The 17,511-nt window shown below is 51.7% G+C and overlaps 1 protein-coding gene across 1 annotated transcript; it reads left to right on the top strand.

The window, feature by feature from the left end:
• The first annotated feature begins 11,524 nt into the window (after positions 1-11,524).
• LOC142070262 (uncharacterized) lies at positions 11,525-13,463 on the top strand. Its single transcript, XM_075123831.1, has one exon. The coding sequence runs from the start codon at positions 11,568-11,570 to the stop codon at positions 12,555-12,557; it is 990 nt and encodes a 329-aa protein (XP_074979932.1). The 5' UTR covers positions 11,525-11,567; the 3' UTR covers positions 12,558-13,463.
• Positions 13,464-17,511: the final 4,048 nt, after the last annotated feature.

Raw genomic sequence — 17,511 nt, 5'->3', positions numbered from 1 at the left:
TCTGGGTGGACCGCAGTCAACAGAGTCCCACCCCCACCCCGCTCAGAGCACCCAGGAAACACCAGGGTGAGGTGGCGAAGAGACACCCCTCCTCTCTCCCAGCAGATCCATCACACACCTACTAGCCACAGACTGATACAGGAGATGCTGCCCCAAGCAGGGTCTAGGGAGAGATCTCTTGTAGGAAGCCCAACACCCTCCTCCTTGTGAAAAGAAAAGGAGGACTTGTGGCACCTTAGAGACTATCCAATTTATTTGAGCATAAGCTTTCGTGAGCTACAGCTCACTTCATCGGATGCAAACTGTGGAAAGTGAAGAAGAGCTTTTTATATACACACAAATCATGAAAAAAATACCTCCTCCCACCCCACTCTCCTGCTGGTAATAGCTTATCTAAAGTGATCACTCTCCTTACTATGTGTATGATAATCAAGGTGGCCCATTTCCAGCACAAATCCAGGGTTTAACAAGAACGTCGGGGGGGTGGGGGGGCAGGAAAAAACAAGGGGAAATAGGTTACCTTGCATAATGACTTAGCCACTCCTAGAGCTGGATATGAAGCAGGGGAATCTCCCCTAAGCCTGACTGGTGGCTTCCCCCTTCGTATTTCAAGGCACCCGCTGGTTAGTTGGGTCAGGCTCCAGCACTACGAGTCTGGTCCTTTTTCCCAGCCCCATCTAGGTAGGTTATTTTCTCTTCACCAGATTGGAGCATTTCCACCTCCGAACCTCATGGGTCTCTTCCTAGAATCTAGGCCACTTATTAAACAACTCCCAGCAGGTCTGCCACCCCCGGCCTCCTCCCTTTCTCCACCCTGTGCATTTCCTGCCCCGCTCCAACCTCCAAACCAGACGGTGCAAACCTTCCCCTCTCCCGTGTATTTGCTGTCCCTCTCCCTCCTGCAGGAACAGATCAGAACCCCCCCACAATAATCCCCACCTGAGCTGGCTCCTCTGCAGCCATGTCGCTCCCTTGTCCCATGGGAAGACGGGATGAACCGGAAAGAAACATGAGCGTCGTTCTGCAACCTGGCCGGGCAAGAAGGGCTGTTGTGGAAGTTTAGAAACAGGCATTAGTTCATTTCACATCACGCTTCCCCCAGGCTCTTTCCTTGCAGAGCGAGATCCGAGATTCTGCCGTGCTGAGAAAATGCTCAATCTCTTTATTACAGCAGAGACCTGGCCCCTCCTGCCAGGCTCGGCCCACAGACACACTTTTAACCTCCTTTCTCCCTCCCGCATCCCAAAACAAAGTCTCTGAACGCAATCCTAGAAAAAAGCAGAACCAAAGGAGTCCCTTTCGAGGATTCCCTCAGACACTGACCCCACGGCAACCACACCCCAGCAGGAGGGACATGGAGTCAGGAACTGGGTTTTCCTCTCTCTCATCCTCATCTTATCCACAGGAAAGTGATTCTCCCCACAGTGCAGTAATACATCTGTCTGGGCAGATGAGAGAGCTGGAAATCTCTTTCAAAACTCTTATCCCACGGACCCTGTCAGTCTCTCTATCTCCTTTTCCCTGTGCCCTCTCCATGCCTGTCTGCTAGGAAACTCTCATTCCTGGGTTGTTTGCTCCCCCATGGCTGGATTTGCTCCTGCAAATGGCAGGAGAAATGGGGTGGGGGGCTGTTTGTGTAGAGTCATTTTATAGTCCCTCACTGCCTGCCTAGGATTTCCCCATTGCCTGCCTAGGACCCCCACCTGCCCTCCACCAGGATCTGCCAGCCCATTTGCCTGGGACCCCCTCCTCTGGCCAGCAGGACCCCCTGACACTTTACAGGAGGACCCCTCACTCTGCGCCAGGGACCGCCCCACCACAGCTCTGTGCACTGGGCATGGCAATGGTCCCAGGAGCCAGCTGGGCAATCCCAGACAGAGCCCCTGGCACAGCACCAGGCAGCGTCTAATCCCCTGCCCCACCTGCCCAAGAGACACCCACCCCCACTGGTCTGCAGCCAACAGGCCCCCAGCGATACCCACCTCCAGGACCCATAGCCTTAGGGCTGGGAACTTCAGAACTACCCCCCGAAACCCCAAACCCTCCAGAACCCACTAACCTGTCTAGGGCCCCCCCTGCCCAGCCACCCAGAGACCTCCCCCTACCACAATGCCCCTTCAGCTCCCGCTGCAATCTCCCCACACAGACACCTGCCCCCCCAGCAACAGTGTTCCCTCACAGTGTCTGACAAGTGGACAGAAAGTTATCACCACCCCCTGCTGGCCAGTGACACAGGCAGGGGGAGCCCGGGGGGACGCCTCTTTAACAGGAGAAGGGAAGCCATGGAGGGCCAAAATAAGTAAGACATTTCCATACTCTGTCACTAGCAAATAATGGCCACCGTGGATCCACCCCAGAGTTGGCTACATCTTTGCACTGCGGGAAGCCCCCCCTCACAGAGACCCTTTGTCATGGGGTTTGGGATACTTCCGGACCACGCTGCACTCAGAGGGACCTCCTCATCCCGTGCCAGCTGCAGAAAAGAAAAGGGTCCAGCCAACTCTCCTGTTACCAACTGGGAACCACCCATCCCCGAAACAGGGGGAGGCCCCTGGCTTTGATGGGTATTGAATACATGGCTAGTCTCTTTTATCAGCAAACATTTTTAACAGAGAGAAAGGAGGGAACAAATGATTCTCAAAGGAGAGGGAAAGATGATCATTGTTGCAGGGGGTTAATTTCCCAACCAGGATGGAGAAGGACTCAGGGCGACGTTCTGGTTAAACTTGGATTTATGCTGGAAATGGCCCACCTTGATTATCATGCACATTGTAAGGAGAGTGGTCGCTTTGGATAAGCTATTGCCAGCAGGAGAGTGAGTTTGGGGGGGGGGGGGGGTGAGAAAACCTGGATTTGTGCTGGAAGTGGCCGAACTTGATGATCACTTTGGATAAGCTATTACCAGCAGGACAGTGGGGTGGAGGGGGTATTGTTTCATGGTCTCTGTGTATATAATGTCTGCTGCAGTTTCCACAGTTTGCATCCGATGAAGTGGGCTGTAGCTCACGAAAGCTCATGCTCAAATAAATTGGCTCGTCTCTAAGGTGCCACAAGTCCCCCGAAACTTTTTTATCAATCTTTGAGACGTACAGAGAAAACGTGTCACAAACTAGGCAACTGAGAACATGGGATAAACGCCAAGACCGGGGGGGATTTTATGTGGCTATTAAAGAACGAGCTGGAAAAGGGGGACCGTTTGTGATATAAAATCCAGCCTGTCCAACACATAAACAGAAAGTGATGCCCCCCCCCCCACTGCCCCCGTTCCCCTGGGCAGCAGGGAGCCCTCTGAGGGGCTGACAGAAGGGGGCGGGGGGGGGGAGCTGGAGGGCTCCCTGGGGGAGGGGAGAGGGCGGTAGTGGGGGATGGGCAGGTGGGGGGTAGGTGGGGGCTGGGGGCAACGGTGCTGCAGTTGGGGGGCAAGTGGGACTCGGAAGTGGGGATCGGGGGCAGCCCCATGGGGGACACGGCCCCTCCCTTCCCCGCCCCGGCAGAGACCCGGCGTCTCCTCCCACCCCCATGCCGGGGCAGCCAGGTTGGGGGATGGCTCCGGGCTCCAACTTCCCACCGACACCGGGACAAATCGCTGCGGATAAAACGGAGGGGAGGGGGAGAAAATCCCGCCCCCCCACGGGAGGGGAGTTTCAATGGACATGTGAGGAGGAGGGAGAGACGGGGGGGGGATCAGGGGAGACGAGAGAGCGGATCAATGGGGGGGTGGGGGGGAGTTTACAACCACGTGGGAGCTACCGAGAGGGAAAAGGGGAAAACTGGGGGGCATTTGTGCCCGTGGGGGGGGGGGGGGAAGGGGATCCAATTAACTCCCCCGCCGCCCCCCACTTCCCCCCCGGGAATTTCCTGGCTGCACAGAGACAGTTCAACCCCCCCAGCAACTCCGGCTTCTCCCCCCAACACGCCCCAAGGGACCCCGCGCGCCGGGCCCCAGTCTCTGCCCCCCCCAATCCCAGCCGTGCCGGGGGCAGAGAGTCACTTTCCTGCCCCCCCCACCAGCGCTCCCCCCCCCGCGGGGTCTCCCACTCACCGGGTCGGGGGCGGGCAGAGCCAGGGGCTGGTCCCAGCTGGAGAAAGCCCCCCCCGGCCGGGCACGGGGGGGTTAATGACGGGCCCCCCCAGCACAGACCCCGGAGCGGAGCCGCAGCTGCTCCTCCCAGAGACCCGAGACGAGGCAGCGCCGGGGGGCGGGGCCTGGAGCAGACCGGGGGCGGGGCAGCGTCTGGGGGCGGGGCCTGGAGCAGACCGGGGGCGGGGCAGCGTCTGGGGGCGGAGCCCGGAGCAGACCAGGCGCTGCCTCGTGTCGCATCTGTACGAGGAGCAGCTGCGGCTCCCCTCCGGGGTCTGTGCGGGGTGGGGCCCGTCATTAATCCCCCCGTGCCCGGCCGTGGGGGGGGCTTTGTCCAGCTGGGACCCGCCCCGGTGAGTGGGAGACCCCGGGGGGGGGGAGCGCTGGCGGGGGGGGGCAGGAAAGTGACTCTCTGCCCCCCACCTGCCCATCCCCCACTGCCGCCCCCTCCCCGCCCCCAGGGAGCCCTCCAGCTCCCCCCCCGCCCCCTTCAGTCAGCCCCTCAGAGGGCTCCCTGCTCCCCAGGTGAACAGGGGCAGTGGGGGTGGGGGGGGGACCATCACTTTCTGTTTATGTATTGGACAGGCTGGATTTTATATGACAAACGGTCCCCCTTTTCCAGCTAGTTCTTTAATAGCCACATAAAATCCCCCCCGGTCTTGGCGTTTATCCCATGTTCTCAGTTGCGTAGTTTGTGACACGTTTTCTCTGTACGTCTCAAAGATTCCTAAAAAATACCCTCAACGTTTCCCCACTTTTACTCGAGTTGTCTACTTCTAATTGAATATGCCCCTGAGAGCTTTCCCTGTCTCTGTGATTATAAATTACGACGAAAAACTCAGATTTACACCTTTTCTCAGATTCCTGAATATGGATCTAAAACGTTTGCCAATGTTGCCCATTTCCGCTCTATTCATTGACCAAATAGTGGTGGGAAATACACTCAGCTTTTACCTCCTATCAACAACTGCTATAAAATCCCACTCATTTTCCACTTTCCTCTCTATAATTTGCATAAATGGATCCAAAATCCCTCAGATTTCCACCCTTTCTCTTCCATTTCTGAACACTGATCTCAAATCTCAGGTTTCCCTCTTACGATGTCATCATCAAATGTCAATTAAAAATCCTCTTGGGTTTGGGGCTGTTCCCCATGTCTCTAAATCCTAGCAACTTGTCCTTCCTTGGGGGGAACCTATCGCCCTCCATGGGTCTCCGTGAGGGGGGGGCGGCTTCCCACAGTGCAAAGATGTAGCCAACTCTGGGGTGGATCCACGGTGGCCATTATTTGCTAGTGACAGAGTATGGAAATTTCTTAGTTATTTTGGCCCTCCATGGCTTCCTTTCTCCTGTTAAAGAGGCGTCCCCCCGGGCTCCCTCTGCCTGTGTGACTGGCCAGCAGGGGGTGGTGATAACTTTCTATCCACTTACCAGACACTGTGAGGGAACATTGTTGCTGGGGCGGCAGGTGTCTGTGTGGGGAGATTGCAGCGGGAGCTGAAGGGACATTGTGGTAGGGGGAGGCCTCTGGGTGGCTGGGCAGGGGGGACCCGAGTCAGGTTGGTGGGTTCTGGAGGGTTTGGGGTTTCGGGGGGTAGTTCTGAAGTGCCCAGCCCTAAGGCTATGGGTCCTGGAGGTGGGTATCGCTGGGGGCCTGTTGGCTGCAGACCAGTGGGTGTGGGGGTCTCTTGGGCAGGTGGGGCAGGGGATTAGACGCTGCCTGGTGCTGTGCCAGGGGCTCTGTCTGGGATTGCCCAGCTGGCTCCTGGGACCATTGCCATGCCCAGTGCACAGAGCTGTGGTGGGGCGGTCCCTGGCGCAGAGTGAGGGGTCCTCCTGTAAAGCGTCAGGGGGTCGTGCTGGGAGGAGGAGGGGGTCCCAGGCAAATGGGCTGGCAGATCCTGGTGGAGGGCAGGTGGGGGTCCTAGGCAGGCAATGGGGAAATCCCAGGCAGGCAGTGAAGGACTATAAAATGACTCTCCACAAACAGCCCCCCACCCCATTTCTCCTGCCATTTGCAGGAGCAAATCCAGCCATGGGGGAGCAAACAACCCAGGAATGAGAGTTTCCTAGCAGACAGGCATGGAGAGGGCACAGGGAAAAGGAGATAGAGAGACTGACAGGGTCCGTGGGATAAAAGAGTTTTGAAAGAGATTTCCAGCTCTCTCATCTGCCCAGACAGATGTCTTACTGCACTGTGGGGAGAATCACTTTCCTGTGGACAAGGCGAGGATGAGAGAGAGGAAAACCCAGTTCCTGACTCCATGTCCCTCCTGCTGGGGTGTGGCTGCCGTGGGGTCAGTGTCAGAGGGAATCCTCGAAAGGGACTCCTTTGGTTCTGCTTTTTTCTAGGATTGCATTCAGAGACTTTGTTTTGGGATGCGGGAGGGAGAAAGGAGGTTAAAAGTGTGTCTGTGGGCCTAGCCTGGCAGGAGGGGCCAGGTCTCTGCTGTAATCCAGAGACTGAGCATTTTCTCAGCACGGCAGAATCTCGGATCTCGCTCTGCAGGGAAAGAGCCTGGGGGAAGCGTGATGTGAAATGAACTAATGCCCATTCCTAAACTTCCACAACAGCCCTTCTTGCCCAGCCAGGTTGCAGAACGAAGCTCATGTTTCTTTCCGGTTCATCCCGTCCTCCCATGGGACAAGGGAGCGACATGGCTGCAGAGGAGCCAGCTCAGGTGGGGATTATTGTGGGGGGGTTCTGATCTGTTCCTGCAGGAGGGAGAGGGACAGCAAATACACGGGAGAGGGGAAGGTTTGCACCGTCTGGTTTGGAGGTTGGAGCGGGGCAGGAAATGCACAGGGTGGAGAAAGGGAGGAGGCCAGAGGGTGGCAGACCTGCTGGGAGTTGTTTAATAAGTGGCCTAGATTCTAGGAAGAGACCCATGAGGTTCGGAGGTAGAAATGCTCCAGTCTGGTGAACAGAAAATAACCTACCTAGATAGGGCTGGGAAAAAGGACCAGACTCGTAGTGCTGGAGCCTGACCCAACTAACCAGCGGGTGCCTTGAAATACGAAGGGGGAAGCCACCAGTCAGGCTTAGGGGAGATTCCCCTGCTTCATATCCAGCTCTAGGAGTGGTTAATCATTATGCAAGGTAACCTATTTCCCCTTGTTTTTTCCTGCCCCCCCACCCCTCCGACGTTCTTGTTAAACCCTGGATTTGTGCTGGAAATGGGCCACCTTCATTGTCATACACATTGTAAGGAGAGTGATCACTTTAGATAAGCTATTACCAGCAGGAGAGTGGGGTGGGAGGAGGTATTTTTTTCATGATTTGTGTGTATATAAAAAGCTCTTCTTCACTTTCCACAGTTTGCATCCGATGAAGTGAGCTGTAGCTCACGAAAGCTTATGCTCAAATAAATTGGATAGTTTCTAAGGTGCCACAAGTCCTCCTTTTCTTTTCACAAGGAGGAGGGTGTTGGGCTTCCTACAAGAGATCTCTCCCTAGACCCTGCTCGGGGCAGCATCTCCTGTATCAGTCTGTGGCGAGTAGGTGTGTGATGGATCTGCTGGGAGAGAGGAGGGGTGTCTCTTCGCCCCCTCACCCTGGTGTTTCCTGGGTGCTCTGAGCGGGGTGGGGGTGGGACTCTGTTGACTGCGGTCCACCCAGAGTTTCCGTTTGATTGGCTCCTCTCCCCCACGAATAGTGGGGCTGTGAGTGGGGCAGCAGGTCCTGAGTGTGGGGCTCTGGCTCTTTCAGGGGCCGGTGACCTTCGAGGAGGTGGCTGTGTATTTCACCAGGGAAGAGTGGGCTCTGCTGGACCCTGCTCAGAGAGCCCTCTACAGAGACGTCATGCAGGAGACCTATGAGACTGTGACCTCGCTGGGTAAGGGTTCCTGTCCCCTCGGTTCTTGGAAGGGGAACGGAAGAGATGAGGTTCATGCCACCCCCACAATGCCAACTCTGCTCTGTCCTGTTCCAGCATCACCCCAGCATGCCCGTGACACACACACGACCAGAGACCCTCCCCTGCTGCTGAACGCTGTGGGAAGAGAGCACAGGAGCAGAATCGCACAGTGTCAAATATCTCCTGTTTGCACAAGTAAAACGGGGGGTTAGGTCTAGCATAACGAACAGAAGCTTCCTACCCCTGGCCTTCTCTCAAACCCTGAGCCTTCTCCACCCAGACCAGAATGTGCTTGGGGTGTAAGAAGCAGGCTGCTGGGGTCAGAGTGGCTGGTCCAGGGTTACTGATCACACAGACCTTGAGTGCTGGCTGGGGGAATCCAGACAAGGGAGCTCCAGCAGCAGAACATTGAAACTCAGCCAGGATTACAGATGACACAACTCCTCACTGCTCCGGATTGCCCCGTGCATGGGACAATGGCCTCGGTTGCTGGTGAAAATCCTTGAGACCTGGAGAGTTGCTCCCCCCATCCCCATGTGCACTCGCCACAATCTTTCTCCTCTGCAGACTTGGTTTTTTGAGTCCCTCATTCCTGAAGTCACATGACCCCGATTCTTATTTTTCACATTCTGCTTTTCTAGACTATTTAGAGTCTGTTGCTTCTGAATGATAGTTTCTAATTTCCCAGTGTTCTCCACACCCAGGGATTTTCCTACTCCCTCCCATTGCACTGGACTCACTAGGTTCCCTGGTATTTAAGAATGGCCACACTGGGACAGACCAAAGGTCCATCTAGCCCAGTGTCCTGTCTTCCGACAGTGACCAGCGCCGGGTGTCCCAGAGGGAATGAACAGAACAGGGAATCATGAAGTGATTCATCTCCTGTCACCCATTCACAGCTTATGACAAACAGAAGTTAGGGACACCATCCCTGCCCATCCTGGCTAATAACCATTCACGGACCTGTCCTCAATAGATTTCTCATGGTGTGTGTTTGTTTTTTTTTTGTAACCCTATTATAATCTTGGCCTTCACAACGTCCTCTGGCAAGGAGTTCCCCAGGTTGACTGTGCATTGTGTGAAGAAATACTTCCTTTTGTTTCTTATAAACCTGCTGCCTATTAATTTGATTGGGTGATTCCTCGTCCTTGTGTTATGAGAAGGAGTAAATGACACGTCCTTATTTACTTTCTCCTCGGCAGTTTTGATTTTATAGACCTCTCTCATATCCCCCCTTTGTCTCTTTTCCAAGCTGAATAGTCCCGGTCTTTTTAATCTTTCCCCGTACAGAAGAGTTTCATACCTGTAATCATTTGGGTTGCCCTTTTCTGAACCTTTTCCAATTCCAATATATCTTTTTTTGAGATGGGGCAGCCACATCTGCAGGCAGTATTCGAGATGTGGGTGTACCATGGGTTTATATAGAGGCGATATGATATTTTCTGTCTTCTTATCTATCCATTTCAGAATGATTCCCAATATTCTCTTTGCTTTTTGACTGCCGTTGGACACTGAGTTGATGTTTTCAGAGAACTGTGCCCAGTGACTCCAAGATCCCTCTGTTGAGTGGAAACAGCTCATTTAGAGCCCATCATTTTATATGTGTAGTTGGGATTATGTTTTCCAATGGGCTGCAATATGGTGCTATCCTGACATCTAGTACTGCTGAGATCCTGCATTCAGTGATATCCCTGCCCTTCCTGTTCCCATTCTCATAAAACAAGAAGAGCATCCAAATGCGTGTTTACCTTCATTCCCTCAGCAGTCCTCATGGGAATCCCTGATCGGTTCCAAAGTGTATTTAAACCTTTCTTAAAGGGTTACCTCCTGCTGGTTATCAGGTCCTGTGAGTTTGTAGCCCAGAAAGACCCCCCTCAGTCAGCTCAAACTCAGCTGTTTATCCCCCAAAAGTCTGTCGTCTTCAGTCTCCTGAATGAGGGGAAATCCGTCCCTACCCCTTTCTGCGTTGGTTAAAGCTTCAAAAGGTGGAGCTCTGCATAACCAGCCTTGAGATCTGGCATTCATCACCCTGTAGTGATACCAGCTTGCACAGGAAACCCAACCCGCAGCCCTTCCTGGTATCATGTGGCGCATCTCGGCATCATAGTCTGTGAAGAATTCATGCTTTCAAGGGCTGGCTTAGATATACAGATAACAGTCATAATTAGGGCAAGAGTTTGCAGGCAATGAAAAGAGAGTAATTGACAAACGTGAGCAATATCTAATCCTTTAAAGCCTGAAAGTGCCTTGGGGGGAGGGGACAGGAGCCGGCTGTGTGGGGGCGGTGGGGCTCAGATACTGGGCATTGAAAGCCTAGAGCCAGCTGTGCGCTGGGGAGACGGGGCATGAACCAGCTGTGTACAGGGGAGATGAGCAGGGGAGAGGTGCTGTGGACACGGCCGCGAGCAGCTGTGAGTGCCGTCCTCTCTGCAGCATGATGAGAGAGCCTGGCGTCCCACTGCCGATCCCAGACTTGTATGAAGAGGGAAGAAATTGGCATCAAGTCTCAACCGCAGCCAGCCTGTGCCCTGGGGAGGAGACGGGTGTCTCCAGGGAGAAATCTGGGGGATTGTGACCCTGCATGCCCCACCCACCCTCTGATCAGCAATTCCGGATATTAACGGTGATTCCAGAAACAAAGAGTAATTTTGGGAAAAAATGCAGTCCTAGCTACAATTTCCAGAAAACGCTGGCCCTGGTTGTAACATTAAATCCGATAGTCTCAAGATCTAGGCCTGTGTTGATCAGATCTGTCACTCTGCCTTCACGGAGTTCACTCTGCTGGTGGGTTGTACCCCTTCCCCCATTCTGTGTCTGCCTTGTCTATTTAGATTGTAACTTCTTCAGGGCACGGGCCATCAATGCTTCTCGGTTTGTACTGTGCCTAGCAAAATGAGGACCCACTGTTAGTTGGCCCTTAGGCACTAAGGTAATGAATATGATTTATAATAATCATCTCCTGGCACTTTGAGCCAAGGAAGCCGGCCTTGGGACGTTACTACTTAAAAGTGAGCTGGGCTTAAAAGCATGGAATATTCTTTGTGACAAGTATCCCACAAATTCCACTGACCTCCCTTGTTTTCTTTGTCTTGAGCAGGGTTTCCAGTTTCCAGAACTGATGTGATCTCGCAGCTGGAACGAGGGGAGGAGTCGTGCGTCCCAGACCTTCATGGCTCTAAGAAAAAAGTGCTCCCGAGAGCTGCCTGCATAGGTGAGGCATTGGTTAAACCAACCCCAAAACTGTCGGTGAATACAGGAAACATTTGGGATGCCCTACAAAGATCTTGTGAGCTCTCCAAGTTCAGGATTGTTCCCTGCAGATGTGGAATCGTTAGGCAGAGGTCACTCATGGCTTCCCACCTATCCTGACTGACAACTGGCAGCAGGTCCCTCCCCAATCTCGCTGTCCCCTGAGATTTCTTCTGAGATACGGACCCAGAACTGATCCCTTCCTTTCTCTCGTCTGGGGAAGGTTGAAGGGAAAATCAGCTCCTGATAGGTTTGATCTGTCCTGTACACGTTTTCGTTCCTTCATCCCTTTTTCCGTTCTTCTCTCTGAGATTTCCTTTCTCTCTGGCGCAGGCAGAGACTTACGTCTGGATTCTCTCGGTCTCCCGTCAGGTTTTGGGATGGTGAGTGAAAATGAGGAGGAACCCCAGCAGGAAGATGCTGAGCGAGTAGAAGCCCATGGGATGTTGTCAGGAAGGTCCAAAGGGAATGATTCTGGGAGCTGTGCACGCCCAGAAAAAACAAAAGCCTGTGAGAGTCAGCAGAGGCCAGAGGAAAACTTCGGTAGCCAGTCAGACCTTATTACACGTGAGAGAATGAACTTGGAAGGAACACGCTACACATGCCTCGAGTGTGGGAAAAGCTTCAAAGGGAGCTCGGACCTTCTCAGACATCAGAGAATCCACACGGGTGAGAAACCTTACGCATGCTGTGTGTGTGGGAAATCCTTCAGGCAGAGCTCGCATCTCATTGCACATAAGAGAATCCACATAGATGAGAAACCTTATGGCTGCCCTGAGTGTGGGAAACACTTCAAGCAGAGCTCAGACCTTATTACACATCGGAAAATCCACACGGGTGAGAAACCTTATGGATGCCCTGAGTGTGGGAAACACTTCAAGCAGAGCTCACACCTAATTACACATCGGAAAATCCACACGGGTGAGAAACCTTATGGATGCCCTGAGTGTGGGAAGCACTTCATTGACAGTTCATCCCTCCTCTCACATCAGCGAATCCACACAGGAGAGACCCCCTACATGTGCTCTGAGTGCGGGAAAAGATTTAATCGGAGCTCTGTACTGACCACACATAGAAGAATCCATACGGGTGAGAAACCTTATGGATGCCGTGAGTGTGGCAAACACTTCAAGCAGAGCTCACACCTTATCACACATCAGCGAATCCACACAGGAGAGAGGCCCTACATATGCTCTGAGTGCGGGAAAAGCTTTAATCGGAGCTCTGTACTGACCACACATAGAAGAATCCACACAGGTGAGAAGCCTTATGGATGCTCTGAGTGTGGGAGAAGCTTCAATCAGCGCTCAACCCTTATTAGACATCAGAAAATCCACATAGGAGTCATCTGTAACAAATGCCTTAACTAGGGCTGGCCAAAGGTATTTTTTTCTTTTAAATCACATTTGCTAATTCCCACTTAGTGATCTGTGCCCCATCTTCACCGTGGTTACTCAGCTCCCCCAGATGAGTTGCCTGCTCCTGCCTTTTGCAGCTCACCCTTCTTTGGGGTCAGTCCTGTGATGTTTTCTATCAACTCCTTTCCTTTTGGGTCAAAGGAGCGTGTGTCCCTCCAGCCAGGAATGTTCATCAGCTCCAGGTGGGGGAGAGAGGTTTGTTCCCAACAAGCTACACTGAGGCAAAAACTACCCGTGCCTTACATCCACTAGGACTGTACATGGCGTTGGCTGCTCAAGTTAGTGATCTTGGTGTTAAAAGACAATTACAGTTGTCGTGCAGATGCAGCCGAGGTGCAGTGGTTGGCATTAGCTTTCCCCCCCTTGACCTGACCTAAACTCCATCACATGTCCTAGTTTAAACAAAGCCTGAGCATCACAGTTATACTGTTCCCCCATTTAAAAACCATTGTTAGTCATCAAGTTCCCCCACCAGGATCATATTGTTTCATTCCCAGTTGTCACAGTTCATCAGAGCGCTGTTGCTTCAGGTTTTCCTGAAGGCAGATATTTTTACTCCCGTTTTCCTCCCTTAAAATATATTGAAGTATAACAAAGAGCAGGAATAGGGAAGGGATAGGGAAAAATGTCTTTTCCCCTCTGTAACAACAGAAGAACATAGGGTAAATCAGAGGGATTCTCCATCACCATCTCTATCCCCCTGTTCTTCAATTGGTAAGGTCAATATTTCCCGAAGGGGCTGGGAAGAGGATTCTCTAGTAAAGGATTTGGAACTAAGCAAAAGACCCATTCATTTGCCTCCCAAAGCAGTTGTGGCCCATGCCCTGCAGGAGGTTGCTCCTGAAGATCTTCCCTTCCTAATCAGGTGCATGTTGCCTCTTATTTGGGAAATGCAATCCCTTCCTAGGTAGAGATGGGAAAAATGGAAGTGACATTTCTGTTCAGCTCACTCCTGGGAAATGCTGTAAATGTGTAGGAAATGACATCCATGAGGAATGTGATAGAGCTGCAGAAAGACACCCATTTTGAGTAGATACCTGACATTTGGTGTCTTAGAGGGATTCTAAGCCGCACCTGAATTTAGTCCCTTATTTAAATCTGTGCCACCAGATTAAAGAAACAAAAGGGCATATTTGGGGGAGTTCTACCTCAGTATCGCTACTGGTATGTTGTGTGGTTGGTGAAGAATTCTACGCCAGAGCCGTGTAAAATTGCTACAACTAAGGTCAAAGATTTGACAAGAACTCAGGTAGAAATGAGAGGTTTGAGTGGTTGATTTTCACCCCAGAGATGGACGCTATGGTGACCTGTGGCCAAGGTAAACTGTTTTTAGAATTGCTCACACTTCTAAAGGATGCCATGATGAAACTGGGAACAACTGTCTTTTACCATTTGGATCCCAAGTTTCCTGAAGCACAGAGAGAAACAGCTGATTCCTTCAGAGCCATGCCATGCCTATGGGTCCCAAACTGGCTGCCTTGCTGGACAAGAAGCACTTCCGTGTTGGTTAAATGATGGTAGCCAATGAGGGAATGTAACAGATTCCAAGTTCAGACTGCAGGATACATGAATGCTGAGTCCAGAGTCTGTGGTTTGGTCTCTTAGTTTTGCTCTTGAGTCTAATGCATGTGTCTCACTTTTCCGCCGCCTGCTACTCTGAAAGATTAGAAAGTGTGAAAGTAGAGCACAGGTGGTTTTTCTCGTGATGCAGCCTTCCCACGTAGTGTGAGACCCCTTCCACCCACACAGGTGAGCCAGAGAGTTCCCCAGGGCTCTTGTTCGCAAAGCAAAGATGTCACATTAGGCAGGAGATGTCAAGATCTACAATGGTGATGGGCGAGTGATGGGAGCTTTTCTGGGTGGTTGTTGTTTAGTTGTTTTTTTTCCATGTAATTTTTGTTTTGTTTTTGCAACTAGTTCTTTTTATAGCTGCTGAGACCCTTGTCCTTTTGAGCACAGCTCCTTAACCCTCAGGCCTGGCTCTGGAAACCTCAGAACCGGCTTTGCGTTTTTTTTTTCATGTTTGCTATCTTTGGAGTTCGCAGGAGTTCCCCAGGGCTCTTGTTCGCAAAGCAAAGATGTCACATTAGGCAGGAGATGTCAAGATCTACAATGGTGATGGGCGAGTGATAGGAGTTTTTCTGGGTGGTTGTTGTTTGGTTGTTTTTTTTCCATGTAATTTTTGTTTTGTTTTTGCAACTAGTTCTTTTTATAGCTGCTGAGACCCTTGTCCTTTTGAGCACAGCTCTTTAACCCTCAGGCCTGGCTCTGGAAACCTCAGAACCGGCTTTGCATTTTTTTTTTCATGTTTGCTATCTTTGGAGTTCGCACATCCAGACGACATGCGGTTCACAGCAGCGGATACTTTGAGAAACCTGCTGGGTGAAGCAGGCCTTTTCCAAACTGACATTGGCCCAAATTCTGCCTCAATTCAGCTGGATTGGGACACGTCTGTGTCAAAGGAGTGGTTCACACCTGATTTGCCTAGAGACGTCAGAGGAGGGGTAGTTAGATATAGGATAAGTAGGAATTGACAACAATGAAGTTAAATATAAAGGTGAAAGACCCTCACCTTGCAGGTCAACAAGCCTGTTCTGTTCTTTCCCTCCAATGCATCCGGCACTGGTCGCTCTCAGGTAGCACACTGGGCTTGACGGACCATTGGTCTGACCCAGTCTATGACCTGTCGTGCGTTCTTATGGAAGCCCTCTGCGGCCTTGTCTACACGGGCAAGTTTCTGCACAGGAAAGCAGCTTTCTGCGGTGTAACTCCCGAGGTGCGCACGCAGATTTTGTGATGCATGATAGAAAGGGGCCATGACAGGGACACACTGCCGTGCGGGGTGAAAGTGAAGGAGCTGTGACATGCCTACCACAAGGTGCAGGAGGCAAACTGCTGCTCCATATTGGGGGCTAACTAACCCCAGCATCACGGCAAGAATCTACGTAGCAGCTGGAGAAAAAATATGTATGAGAGTCAAAGACACCCCCACGTGGCCTGTCTCTTCCCCAATCTCAACACCTGGAAGATTGTCTGGAAGACTCAGAATTTGAGCTGCGGAGATTTGTCCCAGGCTGAGAGGGAATTCAGTCTGTGTATTCAGATCTCAACATTGCCTGGAGCAACCAGTGAGTGAGAAAAGCTGTTTGATCCAATTCTTGCTTAGTATATTCAAATTAGAGTTTAGACTGGGAGTCTGTTTTCATTTGTTATGTAAACACTTTTGACCTCTGTGACCAATACTTATACTCAGTTAAAATCTAACTTTCTGGAGTTAATAAAGTTATTTTACTATTTTATACTTACTCCTGAGTTTGTCCAAAGTGCTTGGGAAAGTTGCTCACATGACAAAGGCTGGTGCATGTCCCCTTTATTTTTGATGAAGTGGCGAACTAATTAATGAGCTTACACTTTTCAAGAGAAGGCCGTGAGCCGTGTAAGATGGTACATTTCTGAGGTGCAAGGCTGAGAGCTGGGGAGATATGCTGGTGTCTCTGTATAATTGAGGAGTGGTTTATAGAGCATTCATGCAACTGAGTTGGGTGCTTTGCTGCATGTTGTTGGCCAAATGATCATAGAATCCTAGGATATCGGTGTTGGAAGGGACCTCAGGAGGTATCTAGTTCAACCCCTTGCCCAGAGGAGGACCAATCCCCAACTAAATCATCCCAGCCAGGGCTTTCTCAAGCCTGATCTTAAAAACTTCTAAGGAAGCAGATTCCACCACCTCCCAAGGTAACCCATTCCAGTATTTCACCACCCTCCTAGTGAAAAAGTTTTTCCTAATATCCAACCTAAATCTCCCCCACTGCAACTTGACCATTACTCCTTGTCCTGTCATCTGCTGTCACTGAGAATAGTCTAGATCCGTCCTCTTTGGATCCACCCTCATTTAGTTCAAAGCAGCTATGACATCCCCCCTCATTCTTCTCTTCTGTAGAGTAAACAATCCCAGTTCCTCTGGCCAGGAGGGATTTAAAGGTGGTTAGCCTTCCCTTTCTATTTATGACTCTATCCTACCGCAGGAAGTCGTCCTAAGTTACGCTGCTCCCGCTGCGTGAATAACAGAGCTGGATTTGACGTCGCTTCGGTCGACTTACTGCTCTGTCTATACTGGGCTGGGTCGATGGGAGACGCTCTTCGGTCAATTTACCTTTTTCCTGCCGTTCCTGGCGCAGTCCCAACGGCGACTGGAGAGCGCTCTGCTGTCAATTTAGTGGGTTTTCACTCAACCCCCATGACATCAACCCCCAGTGGATCCACCGCAGCAAACAGAGCCTACCAACCATGGATGTGTGTGTTAGTAGAGATCAAAGCGACTGTTAAATGTTCAAATGTATTGGGTGTTTAAACCTCCTGAAAACTCGTGGAATGTTGTTTGCACTGTTTTCACGTCTCTGTGTCCTGTTACGCTGTGATAGCAAAGAGTTGCCTTGTGTAGACCCCTGTCACTAAATAAGCCCTCAAAGGAGAATGAAGGTGTGTGGGATGCAAGTGAAGAAAAGGTTCATTTCCAAAGAAGGGGTGGTAAGAAGCAGGATCCCTGGGCGGGGGGCAGGAGGGTGTGGTTTGCACTGTTGTTGCCCAGGGTGGGAATGGGGAAGTGGGCTCTGGCTTAAAGCGGTGTCAGGCTTCGGGGGGCTGGGTTCAGAGCTGGAGGTTCGGGTTGGGGTGAGGGTTGGGCTACAGTTTTGGTTCAGGGGTTTCGAGTTGGGGGGCAGGTTATGGGGTCAGGGTTCCAGTTGGGTTCCGGGTAGGGGGTGGGGTTTAGATTTTGGTTGGAGGGTTTGGCCAGCAGCAGCATAGAAGTGCGGGTGGCAATGGGGTGCAGCCAATAGTGATCAGTCGGGGGTCTTTTAGGTCGTTTCAGTGTCAGTAGCACCCTGGAGTGGGGGTAGGGTCATGT

This window comes from Caretta caretta, chromosome 28, assembly GCF_965140235.1.
Source record: "Caretta caretta isolate rCarCar2 chromosome 28, rCarCar1.hap1, whole genome shotgun sequence".
NCBI lineage: Eukaryota > Metazoa > Chordata > Testudines > Cheloniidae > Caretta > Caretta caretta.
This window is presented reverse-complemented; position numbering and strand designations above follow the sequence as displayed.

What these genes read in the sequence shown, in the direction of transcription:
- LOC142070262 (XM_075123831.1), top strand. Translation starts at nt 11,568, where the DNA reads ATGGTGAGTGAAAATGAGGAGGAACCCCAGCAGGAAGATGCTGAGCGA.